This window comes from Onychostruthus taczanowskii, unplaced genomic scaffold, assembly GCF_017590055.1.
Source record: "Onychostruthus taczanowskii isolate IOZ18803 unplaced genomic scaffold, ASM1759005v1 scaffold53, whole genome shotgun sequence".
Taxonomy (NCBI): domain Eukaryota; kingdom Metazoa; phylum Chordata; class Aves; order Passeriformes; family Passeridae; genus Onychostruthus; species Onychostruthus taczanowskii.
Window position 1 is genome coordinate 17,219 of NW_024502902.1, and position 17,476 is coordinate 34,694.

The window sequence follows — 17,476 nt, forward strand, 5'->3', positions numbered from 1 at the left end:
GGAAGGAAGGAAGGAAGGAAGGAAGGAAGGAAGGAAGGAAGGAAGGAAGGAAGGAAGGAAGGAAGGAAGGAAGGAAGGAAGGAAGGAAGGAAGGAAGGAAGGAAGGAAGGAAGGAAGGAAGGAAGGAAGGAAGGAAGTGTCGGAAGGAAGGCAGGAAGGAATTCTCGGAAGGGAGGAAGGAAGGCGGGAGATATAGGAAGGAAGAGTTGTAAGCAAGTGTTTCAAGAAGTGTCGTAGGGAAGGAGGGAAGGAAGTGTCGGAAGGAAGTGGCGGAAGGAAGGAAGGAAGTGTCAGCTGGTTGGGAGGAAGTGTCGGAAGGAAGGAAGTGTTGGAAGGAAGGAAGGAAGGAAGGGAGGGAGGGAGGAAGGAAGGGAGGAAGGGAAAATGGAGCCGAACCTAAAGTGGAGGAAAAATTGCAATCTGTTCTTGTTTTATCAGTTCTTTAGGCCTTGGCATGCTTGAGTGCATAGAAAGGCTTTCAAGGGTTATCACTGTCAGCCACACCAGTGGATGAAGACAGGCATTTTAGTTGGCATTTGATACTAATGAAAGTAAAGATGGGTTCTTAATCTTCAAGTATGTTTGGGTTTAGATTTTTATTATTTTCATGTTACCACATGTGCTTATTGTCCCTACAAGGTGAATGGTCTTAGCTGTAGTTTGTGGTTTTGGTTGGGTCTTTTGGCTTGTTGTTTTTTTTTTTTGTTTTTTTTTTTTTTTTTTTTTTTTTATTTGACACTAATGAAAGTAAAGATGGGTTCTTAATCTTCAAGTATGTTTGGGTTTAGATTTTTCTTATTTTCATGTTACCACATGTGCTTATTGTCCCTACAAGGTGAATGGTCTTAGCTGTAGTTTGTGGTTTTGTTTGGGTCTTTTGGCTTGTTGGTTTTTTTTTTTTGGGTTTTTGGTTTTTTTTTTTTTAACCTTCCCCTTGGGTAGCAGGATCATCTGGTGGTGGTCCCTTCGAACGTGAGGCACACACAAGCTCTGTTAAGCTACCATTGGGAACACAGAAGCTGTAAGTCTGGAAAGGTCAGAAGAATACACAGTGCAGTAGCAGAACTTGTTTCTTAAGTTAGTAATATCAGCAGGGATCCAAGAGTGGGGAGAAATTAATGGGTGTTATGAGCAGGACAGCCTTGAGATTCTGCTCTCTTTGAATTGCATGCTGGAGACATAATTATAATGCCTGAAGAAATGAGTAATTAACAGGAAACTTCTTTCTGGACCAATATCCCAACTGTGACAGAGGCTGGTAAATAAAGAGGGTAACAGCAATAGCTGATAATCTCATCCAAGTGATCCTTTAGATTTTAGTGCTTTGTAGCTGGAGACTCATTGAGTCAGAGGGGATGTCTTAGGACAGGGATGAATTAGGGAGCTGCAAATGCAGTTTTCTTCTTTGCGTATAGCAGTTGCTTTCTCTAGGCAAAACATTTTTCATGTTTTGAGATTTGCTTTAGCATTACAAATCAAAATGTTGAGGAACAGGTGAGTGGGAGTGGTAGATGGACAAATGAGTGATGGGCATGTATACTCCATGGACTGTATCCCTGCCATTGTGGAGAATTCCATTAGTACATGGTTAGCTGTCCTCAGTGTCTGCCTCTGTTATAAAATGCTGCTGGAAAACATGCATGAAATGGAAGAAAATGTCCACCAGCAAAGAGAGTGAACTGAAACACTTCCCTGTACCTGCAGAGATTAAGATAATACATGTGAAACACAGGGAATGGCAGGTCATATAAAGGAAGATATAAAAAGGAATCATAGGCCTTCAGGGCCAGGCTGAGACATTCTTGTATAAAATATCTGAGCTGAAAGATGCTGTGAAACAATTACTTCACCATTATATTTTTAGACCCCATCATTTTTTCAGACTTACCCTGCTGGAGTCACTGTGACTAAGGCAGGAAAAAAATGCCAGAGTCAATGAGAAAAAGGGTTGCCAGAGTTCACAGAGATCTTTCTGAGCGCTTCACTTTCAAGGACTTCCCTCTGTCTCTGTGTGAGGAATAATGTGTTTATTTAGCCATTATGAGCTCAGGCAAATTCTCCATATTGGAATTACATTAATTCCACAGAGCCAGTGGGTCCTGAGCTACAAATGGAGGACTGCAGGCATAGCCAACAGAAGTGAGGCATGGGTTGAAAAGCCATAATGACTGATTTTCAGTCATGCAGTTATACCAAAATAACAAACAGAAATGTCATCATTTGCAACATACCCATGTGAAAAGAAAACATATTACATGGAGGAAAGAGTCTCCATTCAGAATTGTGCCAAGCCTTTGAAAACATGGGGGTACACAGCAACACGGCTGGCAGAGCCATTTTTGTTGTGCATTTGACATATGTTAATAAGTTGAATCCAGTTAACAGTAATTACTAATGGAAATATAATGCTTTTTGTATATCACCATGACGTCTGGAATTTTATGTGAAGCAAACAATAAAGACAGAAAATAAAAGGGTGATTGGGAAGCAAATGCTGGTGACACTAGGATAGAAAATAAAGGGTGTTCAGTTAATTACTGAAAAAGTCCTGTGTGGATTCGCCACTGGTACAATACTCTGAGATTCAGACATTGGCAGGTTTGAGAAAAAGAAACGTTTCCTTCTGGTCTAAGGTGAAAACTTAGGCATGATTTTCCTCATGCTTCACGGTTTATGAGACAAATAGTAAACTAAGCTCCTGAAACTGACCGAAGAGTTCTTACGTTTATCAGGTGGTTTTCAGTAGATCGAATGCCTGAATGGAACCTCAGCAGTGAAATGCTACGGTCACAGCAAGGCCATAAGAACCGTGCGGACGGCCGAGAGCCCGCCACGTCCCTGCGCAGGGGAAAAAAAAAAAAAAAAAAAAAAAAAAAAAAAAAAAGGGTTTCTGCATTCTCGCCATAACTGCAGGGACGAGGCAGGGAAAAGCGGCCTTTACAGTAACTTGCCAAGCTTCTCCCCATGACTACTTTGGGTTCTCCTTTCAAGTAAGAAAAAATGGCAAGGTTTTGTTTGTTTTTTACTTATCTGACCTTTTTTGCATAAATCTGTCACTAATTGTAATAAAACTAGAAAATACTAAAAAAGTAGGCACTGCACTGACTTTGACAGCTACCAGACTTTGTCACATAGCTACTAATGAGGCTCAAACTGCAGCCTTCCTGAGCCATTCCCTCTCCTTCTTGGATAATTACATGCCACCATAGATGCAGATCAAAGCCATTATTACCTCCAAACTGGATCTGAATAATCCTAAATTTCAAATTTTATGTATTGGGAACTTCTGCAGGTACTCCATTCATACAGGGACCACAGAAGGACAGAAATGAACTTTCTAGTACTGGCTTGCATATTCTGTGGCAGCACAGGTAATGAGGCAGGCATCAGGTCTCTCATAAATCTGTCACCCATTACCTAATTGTCTTAGGGTGACATTATGATGTTTGTATTCTTAATCGTGGGTTCTGTTTATGCTGGGTATTTTGTTCTGTGCCTTCAAGGCACAAGCATTCCTAGGTGCCACATGCTTTTGAAGCATGCACGTTCCTGAATACGGTCACATCGCTCATGCTGTAGCTCTTAGCCGAGTCAAGGAAAGACCAGAAGTAAAGAACATGCTCTAATCTACAACTAAGAACCATGGTTTGTCCTGGAGCCTTTAACAGAAAGTACCTGGAGAAACTCAGAGTCGACCACTGATATTTTGGAGTCGAAGCTACAGAAGGTCCAAAGCTAACTACACCCTAACAGAGAAAAAAAATCTTAGCTGCCTATAAAAAAAAAGCCCAAGCTGCCTCAGAAGTGTTTGGTGCAGAAGCACAGCTCCTCCTGGCACCCCGACTGCCACTGCTGGGGTGGATGTTCAAAGGCAAGGTTCCTTCCACCCACCATGGCACCAGTGCTTCATGGAGCAAGTGGATTGCTCTTATCACACAGTGCGCCCGTATAGGTAAACTGAATCTCCCTGGGATTTTAGAGGTAATTACAAATTAGCCTGAAAGTGAAAACTTTGTTGTCACAGATAAAGAACAAGAACCAGTGACACGTGCTAAAAAAGCTCCTCCATGTAACCAACTGCCAGCAGAGGAAACACGCTATGCTCTTTCCAGTGACGGTTCCTGTCGCATCCTAGGGATGAATTGGAAGTGGAAAGCAGCCGTATAGAGCCCCACACTACAAGTCACAGAAGCCATTAAACAGAAAAATAGATCAAGCCAACTCTCAGAACTCAAAGGTGTTCAACTAGCCCTGAACATTACAGAAAAAGAGAAGTAGCAAAAGCTCTACCTCTACACTGATTCATAGATAGTAGCAAACACTCTGTGGGGATGCTGGAGAAGTAGAGAGAGGCTAACTGACAGCGTAAAAAAAAAAAACAATTTAGGCTGCTGAAAAGGGAAAAGACATCGCTACCAGAATAACGAATCTACCTGTAAGGATCCGCCATGTAAATGCCCATGTCCCCAAGAATAAAACTAATAAAAAGCACCAAAACAATGAACAAGTAGACCAGGCTTCAAAAATAGAAGTGTGCAAAATAGACCTAAATTAAAAACAAAAAAGAGAATTATTAGCTCGATAAGCCTCAAGCCATGAGGGTAGAGATGCCACTTATAAGTGAACATGAGACCGAAGAGTAAATTTAGCCATAGACAATATTTCACAAGTTACCCACACCTGTAAGACGTGTGCTGCCATCAAACAAGCCAAGAAAATGAAGCCCCTAAGGTATGGTGAGCAGTAGTCCAAGTACAAGTATAGAGACACCTAAATTAACTACATCACACTGCCCCAGACACGGCAAGGCAAGCGCTAGGTGCTCACAGTGGTGGAAGCCACCACAAAATAGTTGGAAACCTACCCTGTGTCTCATGCTACGGTCTGTAACACCATCCTGGGCCTTGAAAAGAACACAGGCACGGGCAGTACGTACTGCGGCTTTGGCTCTTTGCTTTGCTCTTGCTTCTGCTGTGCTCCTGCTTTACTCTTGCTTTTTACTTCTGCTCATTAGTTAGTCTAGGTAAGCAGTCCAAATTTTTCCCTGGACTGTTTTTCCTTTCCCTTTTTAAAACCACTCAAACCTGCTCTGGACTGGGACCTGGGAAACACCAAGAGTTTGCATCTTGTAACTGCAGCAACTATCCCCAGCGCCAGAAAGACCAACAACAAAGCGACCACTCCCAAGAAAAACTTTCTAAATTTGTCATCCTTTTCGAATCAGTGAAACAGTATTGCCATCCAGTACTGTTCATTTTGTGTGCTGGGGGTGTTTTGCCTGTGAAATGAACAAATTCTTTCCAAAAAATCCTTCCCAAACCAGAAGGGGGGAGGGCCACATAAGTTTGCTTTCTAGAAAATCACCTTTTTAAAGTTTTATCCCAAATTTGCCCTAATCCAAAACACTAATAAATATTAATTTCAGTGTGAAGGGTTTTGGGGATTTCTCAGATTGGATTTCAGATATCCAGTGGGACGAGGCATTCTCCAAACTCTTCCTTATCAGCTTGAAATGATAGCTTTTGCTATCTTGCCAAGTGCTTTAGTTCAAACTCTGAAGCACAGGTTGCTTATTCTGAGTGCCTGTATATGTCTAATACCTTGAAAGATTAATAAACCATTGTACATCCAGTCTCAAGGCTTTTCCAAGTCACCAGAGTAGCCCAAAGAAGCGCTCACATATTGGCAATTGACGACGGCCACCAGCAGAATTTGTCAGTGGCCATTCTGTGTATCATCAGTCTGAGGTATTTTCACCCCAGTTCAAACTCCAGCTGTCATGGGAAAGCCCTGCTGCCTGATTTAAAGTAGCAGCTCAGCGCTGCCTTTTGGCTTCCCAGCTCACAGGGGCTCCTTTTGCTTTTCCTGTGTGTGTGTGCTGCATGTTGCACACCTCACTAGGAGCCAGCACAGAAATTCAGAGGATTTTTTTAATAGATTGTTTCTAGACCTATGAAACTCGTCACTAAACAGAAAACAAAATGTTGCTGTTTGCTTCTTTCAATTTTGGTATGAATGATAAGGCAATCTTAGGGGGCTGTGATGTGGACATAGCATTTGACATCAGATCTGATTGTAACATAACTCTAATTTTTCTAACAGTGCTGAGAAGAAAGTCTCTCAACTGACAAAGAGCTACCACCATGGAAATTTTTTCAACTTGTTCTTCTCACCAAAGGCAAAGGTAGTAGGATTTAAGCTCAGCAAAAATATCAAATCTTAAAAATTTCATGCCACAAGAGGATGAACATTCAAAACCACTCACACAAATAGTGTGAGTATAAAATCATGAGACAGCTTATTCTCCCCTAATTCACTTTCCTTACAGTTCTTTCCTGTTTCTTTCAGAGCAGCTCCCTTTGTGTTCCTAAAAACACCCTCCCCAGATGAGATCACCCAGCCCCAGTGAGAGGGCACGGTGTTCAAATACACCATCCTGCTAGAGCAGGCGTTATTGCTGCTGCCACCAAAGCATGAGGGAACAAAGCAGATGCCCCTTCAAAGTTTTCCTGCCCTGGGTTCCTCTTTGTAGATGAGTTTCCCATTCACAGAGTGAAAAGTTTCCCTATGCAGTGTGTAGAGCAGATAGAGGTGGGTGTCTCCAAGGAGGAACCCCCTACACCAGATTGCAACCCAAATTATATCTGTGCCACCCATCATCCAACCCCCAAATCCAGTAATTTAATTCTTGGTGGTGGTCCCTTGATGTCTCATTGATTTTCTTGGTCACTGGGCTGGACTCTTTTTGAAGTTATCTCATTCTTGGGATTTGTTCCTGGGTCCATCTTCATTCTGCTTCTGCCTTGCCAGTTTCAGCTTGTTCAGTGTTTGTGGCACCACTTTTATCAAAAAGTTTACACTCTCATCAGCTCGTGTGCCCTAGGGCTCCAACTTGCTGATCTTGCAGTGCAAAGCAAAGGTATTAATCCCAACAATTCTCAATACTGAGAAGTGTTTGAACACATAATCTATAAACAGGCCCTTGATGTTGTCTTTTAATGCTGCCCTCCTTGTTTACCTTCAAAATACCTCTTAATTCACAGCATCTGAAATATGGGAAATATTTTCACTTCGTAATGCAACCATTTCTGTCAAAATAATTTTTTATATCAGCAATTTTTTATATCTCAGATGATCAGAGTGACATTACAGCTTAGTAAATAACCAGCAAAAAAAGAACACTGAAGAGCAATACAACCAGTTATAAAAAAATCCCTATTTTATTTTTAATAGAATAATAAAATTATCTCTCCTGGAAGAATGTATATCTTCTCTAGATGACCATCCCTGCAGTAAAATTTATGTTTATTAATCATCATGTTTAAAAAAAGAAAACACCCTCTCTTTTTATTTCTGCAAAAGTGAAATACACCAGCTGGGCAAACAGATATCTGTATTCACTAGTTACCAGACCGAACAGTGAATCAGAAATGAGAAACAGATGCCATACGCCTGGACCAAAACATGAACAGATCACAGACTGTCTGTGAGAATTTTTTGCTACTTCCTGGGGTTTTGAGGTTTTTGCAGGGTTTTTTTTTTTGTTTTGGTGGGGTGTTTTCTTTTGTTTGTTTGGGTTTTTTAACATTTGTGTTGTTTCTATTAATGATATAAACCAATATCTGTTCTCAAATCTGGATTTTTTTTTCCTTTAATGGCCCCAGAATACAATTACCTGACTCTCTAGACAACTTATTGCAATGTCAGTTTCCCAGAGGCTTTCTTTCCCATTTTAAATAGAAAACATTATATTTTAAAATAATTACAGTTGCAGGAGAAAGTATTGACTGCAGCTAGGGAAAAATATTTGGTCTTACGCACACCTTGCTGCAATGTTTTCTGTCAGTGATGAAAACTGGCTGAGGTTAGATGGTAAATGAAAAAAAAACAAAACAGAGACTTGAGGTTCCATATACCTGGTCTGAGCGTTGTGGCATTCAGAGAACAGCACAGCTCAAGGCATGACATTAATCTCACTGAGGAGAGGGCTGAAAGTAGATGGGAATGCAGCTGGGAACTTCTCCCTTCCCAACCCACACACCTACAAGGAAGGATGAAGATCACAATGAGCAGAGGCAGCTCTTTCCTCAAGGACTGGGGTCACAGAACCAGAGGCCTCTGTAGGTGGAAAGGGTGGTTTTGGTTAGATTTCCTTCATTCTTACAAAGAACTAAATTATTTGACTGCAGCCCTGTCAAAGTGGATGTTTCAAAAGCATTCCTTGTCAAAAATGATAGAAGGTATTAATTGGAAAAGTTCATCCTTTCATTCTTACCACTGTAAATCTCAGGAAGCAATTATGAGGATAATTCATTTTACAGCTAGAAAACAAGTAGATTGAAAAGGGCTACAGAACAGATGGGAATTTTAATCCCACATAAAATCCACAACCTTTTTGTACTTACACTCCTGCTTATATTGCATGTGGATATTTTTACTTGCAAAGGTCGTAAGAAAATGGAAGAAATAATTCCTGAAATAAGAAGAGAGAACACAGAGTGTTACATCTGAAATCTGAACTTCAAACAGATGAAAGGATATTGACCTCCTTTTGTGTAGTATCAGAGCTGTAAGGAAATACACATATCTCTGGTATGCATCCTCTTTTCCTTTTGTAGCAAATAGCAGCCACCTCAAAAATAAAAAATCTGAACACTTCACATGATCAAGTTTTGGGGTTTTTTTTCCCCCCTTACACTCTTGGCACACAGCAAGGTTAGTGCCTTCAGTCATTCCTCTCAGAAAAGAAGACCAAAATTGCCATAGGAATGGCACAGGCCCAATCTTTCAGCATGTAACAAACCATCTTTAGGCAGAGCTGCCTCCCCCTGAGCTCCCAGCACCAGCAGGCTGCACTGCCTGCAGCACAGGCACTCCTGGGAGCCGGGACTCGGCTGAGCTGCCTCAGGAAGCCAAACCTGTCTGAGGCAATTCTACTCCTGCAGCTGGGGGCTTTTGAAATCGCTGCTACCAACCCCCTGGGAGAAGGGAAACGGCCACGTTCCACAGGCACCTGGAGCTCCTGGAGCTCCAGCCTTAACTGGTACTTACATGTGATGCACAACCTCACGGGATGGGCATGTGCTGTGCTTCAGAGTTACCACAGCAGCTCACCTGTCTCTGCAGGAATTGGCATGGTGTAAAGAGCAGGGGCAAACAGCAGGAAACTGCAAAAGAGCTGGGATTAATTTACAGCATTTATCTGAACCCAATCATGTCTACTTTTCATCTTCACCCTACAGGTTTGTTTCTTGACAAAGGTAAAGTAAAAACTACTTTAACTGGTGGCTGGGGCAAAACTAAAGAGGAAATACCTTGTTTCTGGATTTAAAAATCCAGGGCCCTGCTCTGCCCTTCCAGGAGATATCCCACCCTTTTCTTTGCCTTCCTTCTGTTCCCAGGGGCCTCTTGCAGCGCAAGGTGTTGCTGGAAGCCAGAGAGCAGCACAACCTGATGAGCTCCTAATCCCAAAACAGCCCCATTCTCACTGTGAAGTCCTGCTCCATCCTGTGTTACCTTGCATCTCCTTCTTCCCAGAGGCGGATGAGTCCTTAAACCACCATCCCTGCCCCCAGTGCAGGGAGCAGGAAAACGTCTGCTTGTCACGGCCTGACTGACAAACCCAAAGGATTTTGTTGTCGCTGGAGAACTGATGGCTCCTGGTGGGAATTGTCCACTCTGTCACTCACCCCCCACTGCTGTATTTATGCAGCAACGGGAGAACAGCTTCAGCAGAGCTCTCCTCCATAACATGCCCAAATTCTACTCCTGCCTTTAAATCACAACACGAACAACAAAGGAAAAAAATAAACCAGCCACAAATTCCTATAGGAGTCCTTCGTTTTATCACACAGGCAGCTTGTCAGTCCGGGGGCCACGGTGAATCCCACGATTCCAAACGGGATGCAGAATCCTTTCCTCAAGCACGGGCTGTGGGGGGGTGGAGAGTGAGGGGATGGGGATTCAGTGGGGGGTGGTGGAGAGAGAGGGATGGGGATTCAGTGGCGGCGTGGGGGGTTGGTGGTGCCCTGCTCGAAGTTGTGTCCTGTCGGAGCTGCTAAGGGCTCCCACTTTCACCATCTTCTCCCACTCTGCTGTAGCAAAACCAAGTTTTTGTCAAAGAAATATCCGGGAGTACATCTGTGCCGATAACTCACTGTGGGGAAATACACATATTTTCAAAGCAGTTCTGCTCACTTATCCCGGTTTGGGTAAAGCACATCTATAAAGCATTTTCACAAGAGGGTCTGCCTGTACAATATACGTTCTAGGTCCTGTGACCCTTCATAATTTAGACCTCATGTAGCTGGTATCTTTAATTTAGTTCCCAAGTATGTAACTCGAAATCACAACTACATAATAACCAAGCACATTCTACAGCAGAAAAAAAAGAGAGGAAATACTACAATGACAGTTATTAATTATATATCTTTTTGACTATTACCATTGTAGCCTTAGTATCAGAGCATTCTTTTGTAAGGCGAAGAAACCCATAAAATTTCTCTGTTGGAAGTTTCTACAGCCTACAAACTAGAATTTTATTCTAGGATTCACACATCATCGAGATGATGCACACACAGTTTTTCACAGAAGTCTTTCCCATTGTTTGCTACACTTCAATATGCAGGACAGTCCTGCTACATGGAACAAGGTGACATCGAGGGGAGTGCAGATTCCTCCCCCTGTGGAAGGTGAATTCAGCACCTACTCACTTTCAGGAAAGTGAAATTCAGCGCACACCAGGTCACAGATGTTAAGTCACATCTCTTTTTTCCTATACTGCGGGGCAGAGATGGGGAAAGGCACGGTCAGGTGAAAACGGCTCCCGTTGCTGCGGTGCCACCACTGCAGGACAGAGCCCGGTGAGGCCAAGGAGCTGCTGGCTTCTGCAGCCACGAGCCTGCAGGAGGTGCTGAGGGAAAATGAGCCAGGAGGAGCCCCACTAAAGCCAGAAGGAAATCGGAAGCCGGCAGGGCAGCACCAGAGAATTAAATTTAAAGCAGCAGTGTGACCTGCCGTAAGAGCAGCAGCTTTTCTAAGAAGCACTCGCTTTCTCCCAAAGCCAAGCGCGGGCTCGAAACTCCCCACACCAGGGAGAGAAGAGGGCGTGGATGCAGCGATCAGCGCCGGAAAAAGGAAATTAAAAGCGATCGTGCTCTCCCCAGCCTAATGCAGTGCCCCCACCGTAGTGGCACATCACATCCGACCGCTCCTTGGGGACCCTGGCACCTCCTCCCCGCCTGAAACCTTTCCCCAGTGTTCTACAATTCCGCCAAGGAAAGCCGCTGGGACTCTCACACAGGAGTGCTAAAGGCGGCAAAAGTGGATCAGTCCGGGCCCGAGGCTGGGAACGCCCCTCCTGTTGGGAAACAATGTGTTCAAGCCACTGCCAGGACCGCATAACATTATTTAGGGCTTTGGTTTTGGGTTTTTTTGGGGATTGTTTGGTTGGGTTTTTTGTGGGTTTTTTTTTTTTTTTTTTTTTTTTTTTTTTGCAAGTTTTTTTAGCAAAAAAAGAACACTGAAGAGCAATACAACCAGTTATAAAAAAATCCCTATTTTATTTTTAATAGAATAATAAAATTATCTCTCCTGGAAGAATGTATATCTTCTCTAGATGACCATCCCTGCAGTAAAATTTATGTTTATTAATCATCATGTTTAAAAAAAGAAAACACCCTCTCTTTTTATTTCTGCAAAAGTGAAATACACCAGCTGGGCAAACAGATATCTGTATTCACTAGTTACCAGACCGAACAGTGAATCAGAAATGAGAAACAGATGCCATACGCCTGGACCAAAACACGAACAGATCACAGACTGTCTGTAAGAATTTTTTGCTACTTCCTGGGGTTTTGAGGTTTTTGCAGGGCTTTTTTTTTTGTTTTGGTGGGGGGTTTTCTTTTGTTTGTTTGGGTTTTTTAACATTTGTGTTGTTTCTATTAATGATATAAACCAATATCTGTTCTCAAATCTGGATTTTTTTTTCCTTTAATGGCCCCAGAATACAATTACCTGACTCTCTAGACAACTTATTGCAATGTCAGTTTCCCAGAGGCTTTCTTTCCCATTTTAAATAGAAAACATTATATTTTAAAATAATTACAGTTGCAGGAGAAAGTATTGACTGCAGCTAGGGAAAAATATTTGGTCTTACGCACACCTTGCTGCAATGTTTTCTGTCAGTGATGAAAACTGGCTGAGGTTAGATGGTAAATGAAAAAAAAACAAAAAAACAGAGACTTGAGGTTCCAAATACCTGGTCTGAGCGTTGTGGCATTCAGAGAACAGCACAGCTCAAGGCATGACATTAATCTCACTGAGGAGAGGGCTGAAAGTAGATGGGAATGCAGCTGGGAACTTCTCCCTTCCCAACCCACACACCTACAAGGAAGGATGAAGATCACAATGAGCAGAGGCAGCTCTTTCCTCAAGGACTGGGGTCACAGAACCAGAGGCCTCTGTAGGTGGAAAGGGTGGTTTTGGTTAGATTTCCTTCATTCTTACAAAGAACTAAATTATTTGACTGCAGCCCTGTCAAAGTGGATGTTTCAAAAGCATTCCTTGTCAAAAATGATAGAAGGTATTAATTGGAAAAGTTCATCCTTTCATTCTTACCACTGTAAATCTCAGGAAGCAATTATGAGGATAATTCATTTTACAGCTAGAAAACAAGTAGATTGAAAAGGGCTACAGAACAGATGGGAATTTTAATCCCACATAAAATCCACAACCTTTTTGTACTTACACTCCTGCTTATATTGCATGTGGATATTTTTACTTGCAAAGGTCGTAAGAAAATGGAAGAAATAATTCCTGAAATAAGAAGAGAGAACACAGAGTGTTACATCTGAAATCTGAACTTCAAACAGATGAAAGGATATTGACCTCCTTTTGTGTAGTATCAGAGCTGTAAGGAAATACACATATCTCTGGTATGCATCCTCTTTTCCTTTTGTAGCAAATAGCAGCCACCTCAAAAATAAAAAATCTGAACACTTCACATGATCAAGTTTTGGGGTTTTTTTTCCCCCCTTACACTCTTGGCACACAGCAAGGTTAGTGCCTTCAGTCATTCCTCTCAGAAAAGAAGACCAAAATTGCCATAGGAATGGCACAGGCCCAATCTTTCAGCATGTAACAAACCATCTTTAGGCAGAGCTGCCTCCCGCTGAGCTCCCAGCACCAGCAGGCTGCACTGCCTGCAGCACAGGCACTCCTGGGAGCCGGGACTCGGCTGAGCTGCCTCAGGAAGCCAAACCTGTCTGAGGCAATTCTACTCCTGCAGCTGGGGGCTTTTGAAATCGCTGCTACCAACCCCCTGGGAGAAGGGAAACGGCCACGTTCCACAGGCACCTGGAGCTCCTGGAGCTCCAGCCTTAACTGGTACTTACATGTGATGCACAACCTCACGGGATGGGCATGTGCTGTGCTTCAGAGTTACCACAGCAGCTCACCTGTCTCTGCAGGAATTGGCATGGTGTAAAGAGCAGGGGCAAACAGCAGGAAACTGCAAAAGAGCTGGGATTAATTTAAAGCATTTATCTGAACCCAATCATGTCTACTTTTCATCTTCACCCTACAGGTTTGTTTTTGACAAAGGTAAAGTAAAAAATACTTTAACTGGTGGCTGGGGCAAAACTGAAGAGGATATACCTTGTTTCTGGATTTAAAAATCCAGGGCCCTGCTCTGCCATTGTTTGCTACACTTCAATATGCAGGACAGTCCTGCTACATGGAACAAGGTGACATCGAGGGGAGTGCAGATTCCTTCCCCTGTGGAAGGTGAATTCAGCACCTACTCACTTTCAGGAAAGTGAAATTCAGCGCACACCAGGTCACAGATGTTAAGTCACATCTCTTTTTTCCTATACTGCGGGGCAGAGATGGGGAAAGGCACGGTCAGGTGAAAACGGCTCCCGTTGCTGCGGTGCCACCACTGCAGGACAGAGCCCGGTGAGGCCAAGGAGCTGCTGGCTTCTGCAGCCACGAGCCTGCAGGAGGTGCTGAGGGAAAATGAGCCAGGAGGAGCCCCACTAAAGCCAGAAGGAAATCGGAAGCCGGCAGGGCAGCACCAGAGAATTAAATTTAAAGCAGCAGTGTGACCTGCCGTAAGAGCAGCAGCTTTTCTAAGAAGCACTCGCTTTCTCCCAAAGCCAAGCGCGGGCTCGAAACTCCCCACACCAGGGAGAGAAGAGGGCGTGGATGCAGCGATCAGCGCCGGAAAAAGGAAATTAAAAGCGATCGTGCTCTCGCCAGCCTAATGCAGTGCCCCCACCGTAGTGGCACATCACATCCGACCGCTCCTTGGGGACCCTGGCACCTCCTCCCCGCCTGAAACCTTTCCCCAGTGTTCTACAATTCCGCCAAGGAAAGCCGCTGGGACTCTCACACAGGAGTGCTAAAGGCGGCAAAAGTGGATCAGTCCGGGCCCGAGGCTGGGAACGCCCCTCCTGTTGGGAAACAATGTGTTCAAGCCACTGCCAGGACCGCATAACATTATTTAGGGCTTTGGTTTTGGGGTTTTTTGGGGATTGTTTGGTTTGGGTTTTTTGGTTTTTTTTTTTTTTTTGGTTTTTTTTTTTTTGTTTTGTTTTTTTTTGTTGTTTTTTTTTTTGTCTGCAAGTTTGTCTTCCCTTCCCACTCCCCTTTCAGTGAAACATGAAGGTGCAAGAGACTGGTTCCTATTCAGTACTCGCAAAGGACACAATCCAGGCTGCCAAGACTTTATTGTTGTCCTCGAACAGGTACTGAACAGAGCCCTCCCTTCCCACTCCCCTTTCAGTGAAACATGAAGGTGCAAGAGACTGATTACTATTCAGTACTCGCAAAGGACACAATCCAGGCTGCCAAGACTTTATTGTTGTCCTCGAACAGGTACTGAACAGAGCCCGTACAGCAAACACGGAGCGGGCTGGGCAGGACCCGCGATATTTGTGCCACTACAAAACCCCCACTTCCCACTGCAAACACATTGAAAATGTCAATACATCAGTCAACTAAGACATGCTAAAAAGACATAAACAAAGAAAATTCCTCTCATTGAATAAAAGCATGCAATCTTTAAGAAAAAAAAAAAAGAGAGAAGCTTTTAGACAACTTCCTTACAAGAGCAAGGAAACTGAAAGGAAAAAAAAAAAGCATAATTTAAGATTTCTGAAGAAAAGACAACTCACGTGTTGCTGCCTGTTTTCACTGGATAAGCAAAAGTGCAGTGACACAACCCTTCATGAGGAATGTGGGCGGCTCTGAAAAGAGCCTTTGTTTGGCGGTTAGCGTCAGGAAGCGCTCACTTGGCTTTGGCCTTGTGGCTGTCGGTCTTCTTGGGCAGCAGCACGGCCTGGATGTTGGGCAGCACGCCGCCCTGGGCGATGGTCACCTTGCCCAGCAGCTTGTTGAGCTCCTCGTCGTTGCGGATGGCGAGCTGCAGGTGGCGGGGGATGATGCGCGTCTTCTTGTTGTCGCGGGCCGCGTTGCCCGCCAGCTCCAGGATCTCGGCCGTCAGGTACTCCAGCACGGCCGCCAGGTACACCGGCGCGCCGGCGCCCACGCGCTCCGCGTAGTTGCCCTTGCGCAGCAGCCGGTGCACGCGGCCCACGGGGAACTGCAGCCCGGCCCGCGACGAGCGCGACTTGGCCTTGGCGCGCGCCTTGCCGCCCTGCTTCCCGCGACCGGACATGGCAGCGATTCCGTAGCAGCAGCAGCGACAGCAGCAAGACCGGAAGAGCCGAACGAACGCCCAGCCCGCCTCGCCGCCTGCCTTATATACAACCCGGGCGGATCGGCAGCGCCCGTTGTGATTGGCTTTGAGAGAGGACTCGTTTCACAGCCAATGGAGAAAGCGAATTCGAGACCCGGCCAATAGCGAATCCCGGTGCCTGCGCGGAGCCGACAGACAGCCAATCGTGAGGCGGCGATGTCGGCGGAGCTGCTATAAAAGCGGCCGCCGAGGCGGTGCCGGCGTTGTTCGCTGTTTGTATTTTCGTTTGTTTGTTGGAGCTGCGGTTGGTGCCGAGATGCCTGAGCCGGCCAAGTCCGCGCCCGCGCCCAAGAAGGGCTCGAAGAAGGCGGTGACCAAGACGCAGAAGAAGGGCGACAAGAAGCGCAAGAAGAGCCGCAAGGAGAGCTACTCGATCTACGTGTACAAGGTGCTGAAGCAGGTGCACCCCGACACGGGCATCTCGTCCAAGGCCATGGGCATCATGAACTCGTTCGTCAACGACATCTTCGAGCGCATCGCGGGCGAGGCGTCGCGCCTGGCGCACTACAACAAGCGCTCCACCATCACGTCGCGGGAGATCCAGACGGCCGTGCGCCTGCTGCTGCCCGGCGAGCTGGCCAAGCACGCCGTGTCCGAGGGCACCAAGGCTGTCACCAAGTACACCAGCTCCAAGTAGACGGTTTCTGCGCTCTTTCTCCCATCTTTTTAACCCAAAGGCTCTTTTAAGAGCCACCCACCTTCTCAGTAAAGGAGCTGGTTCTCTGGCGAGTTCTTGCCCCAACTGTTTGATCTGTGGAGGGAGGGAAATAGACATTTATGGTGCAAACATAAAATTTCAAAAGAAAGCAGGAGTGGCAGTGTTTGTGGTAAACTGAGGCTCTATCCTATGTCCCTTAGGAGCCCGCTTGTCTTGCCTTAGTGCAGAGGTGGCAGCTAAGAAGTCTAACATCGGTCTCAAACCGGCCAAAACGAATCCTATGACCGCTGCTACCTGGTGTTCTGGTTAATACACGCTGAGGGGAAAAAAAAACCCCAAAAAAACCAAACCACGCCTGTTCTTTTAATGCCTGAATTGGATGCACTAAAAGCACAGTTTCATACTGCCCTGTGCTCTTGTTTTCTACCTCTTTGTTCCTGAGCAAAAGGATCCGGGATGGATGCCCGCTTTTCTTCACTACCCCCAAAATATATTTTTGCGGCAAACCGGGGGAAGAAAAGCGGGACGATGCTCTGCGTTTTGGCCCCCAAACTGTGCTGTCCTGCATGGGCACTACCGCCTAGCACAGGCTCCCCTGTGTGGCTCCTTCCCGGCTTTCGTCCGCCCCTGTCTCCCCACCGCCGTTTCCCGCTCCCCGTGCACTCCGCCGCCGAGCCGCGCGCGGGGCTGCGGGCTAGCGGGCAGAGCCGGGGCCGCGCCGCTGCCGCGCTCCGTCCGACCTGAGTGAGGACTGCGCGCAGCCTCCCCGCGGGCGGGCAGAGCCGGGGCCGCACCGCTGCCGCGCTCGGTCCGACCTGAGTGAGGACTGCGCGCAGCCTCCCCGCGGGCGGGCTCGGCCGCCTCCCGCTCCTCCCGCGAGAGGCACCACCCGCCCCTGATTGGTGCGCTCGGTCCGACCTGAGTGAGGACTGCGCGCAGCCTCCCCGCGGGCGGGCTCGGCCGCCTCCCGCTCCTCCCGCGAGAGGCACCACCCGCCGCTGATTGGTGCCGCTCGCGCCTCGCCGCCCGAGCGCGCGCTTCCCCGCGCCGCGCTCCCC

The 17,476-nt window shown here is 45.8% G+C and overlaps 2 protein-coding genes across 2 annotated transcripts; one reads left to right on the forward strand and one right to left on the reverse strand.

Moving 5' to 3' along the window:
* Window positions 1-14,842: 14,842 nt before the first annotated feature.
* LOC121342373 (histone H2A-IV) lies at window positions 14,843-15,865 on the reverse strand. Its single transcript, XM_041416764.1, has one exon. It carries the CDS (start codon window positions 15,677-15,679, stop codon window positions 15,290-15,292), a length of 390 nt encoding a protein of 129 aa, XP_041272698.1. The 5' UTR covers window positions 15,680-15,865; the 3' UTR covers window positions 14,843-15,289.
* Window positions 15,866-15,935: 70 nt separating this feature from the next.
* Window positions 15,936-16,496, forward strand: LOC121342376 (histone H2B 1/2/3/4/6). The gene has a single exon (XM_041416767.1). It carries the CDS (start codon window positions 16,017-16,019, stop codon window positions 16,395-16,397), a length of 381 nt encoding a protein of 126 aa, XP_041272701.1. The 5' UTR covers window positions 15,936-16,016; the 3' UTR covers window positions 16,398-16,496.
* Window positions 16,497-17,476: the final 980 nt, after the last annotated feature.

Excerpts from the sequence above, each read along its gene's own strand:
- LOC121342376 (XM_041416767.1), top strand. The coding sequence starts at position 16,017 with ATGCCTGAGCCGGCCAAGTCCGCGCCCGCGCCCAAGAAGGGCTCGAAG.
- LOC121342373 (XM_041416764.1), bottom strand. The coding sequence starts at position 15,679 with ATGTCCGGTCGCGGGAAGCAGGGCGGCAAGGCGCGCGCCAAGGCCAAG.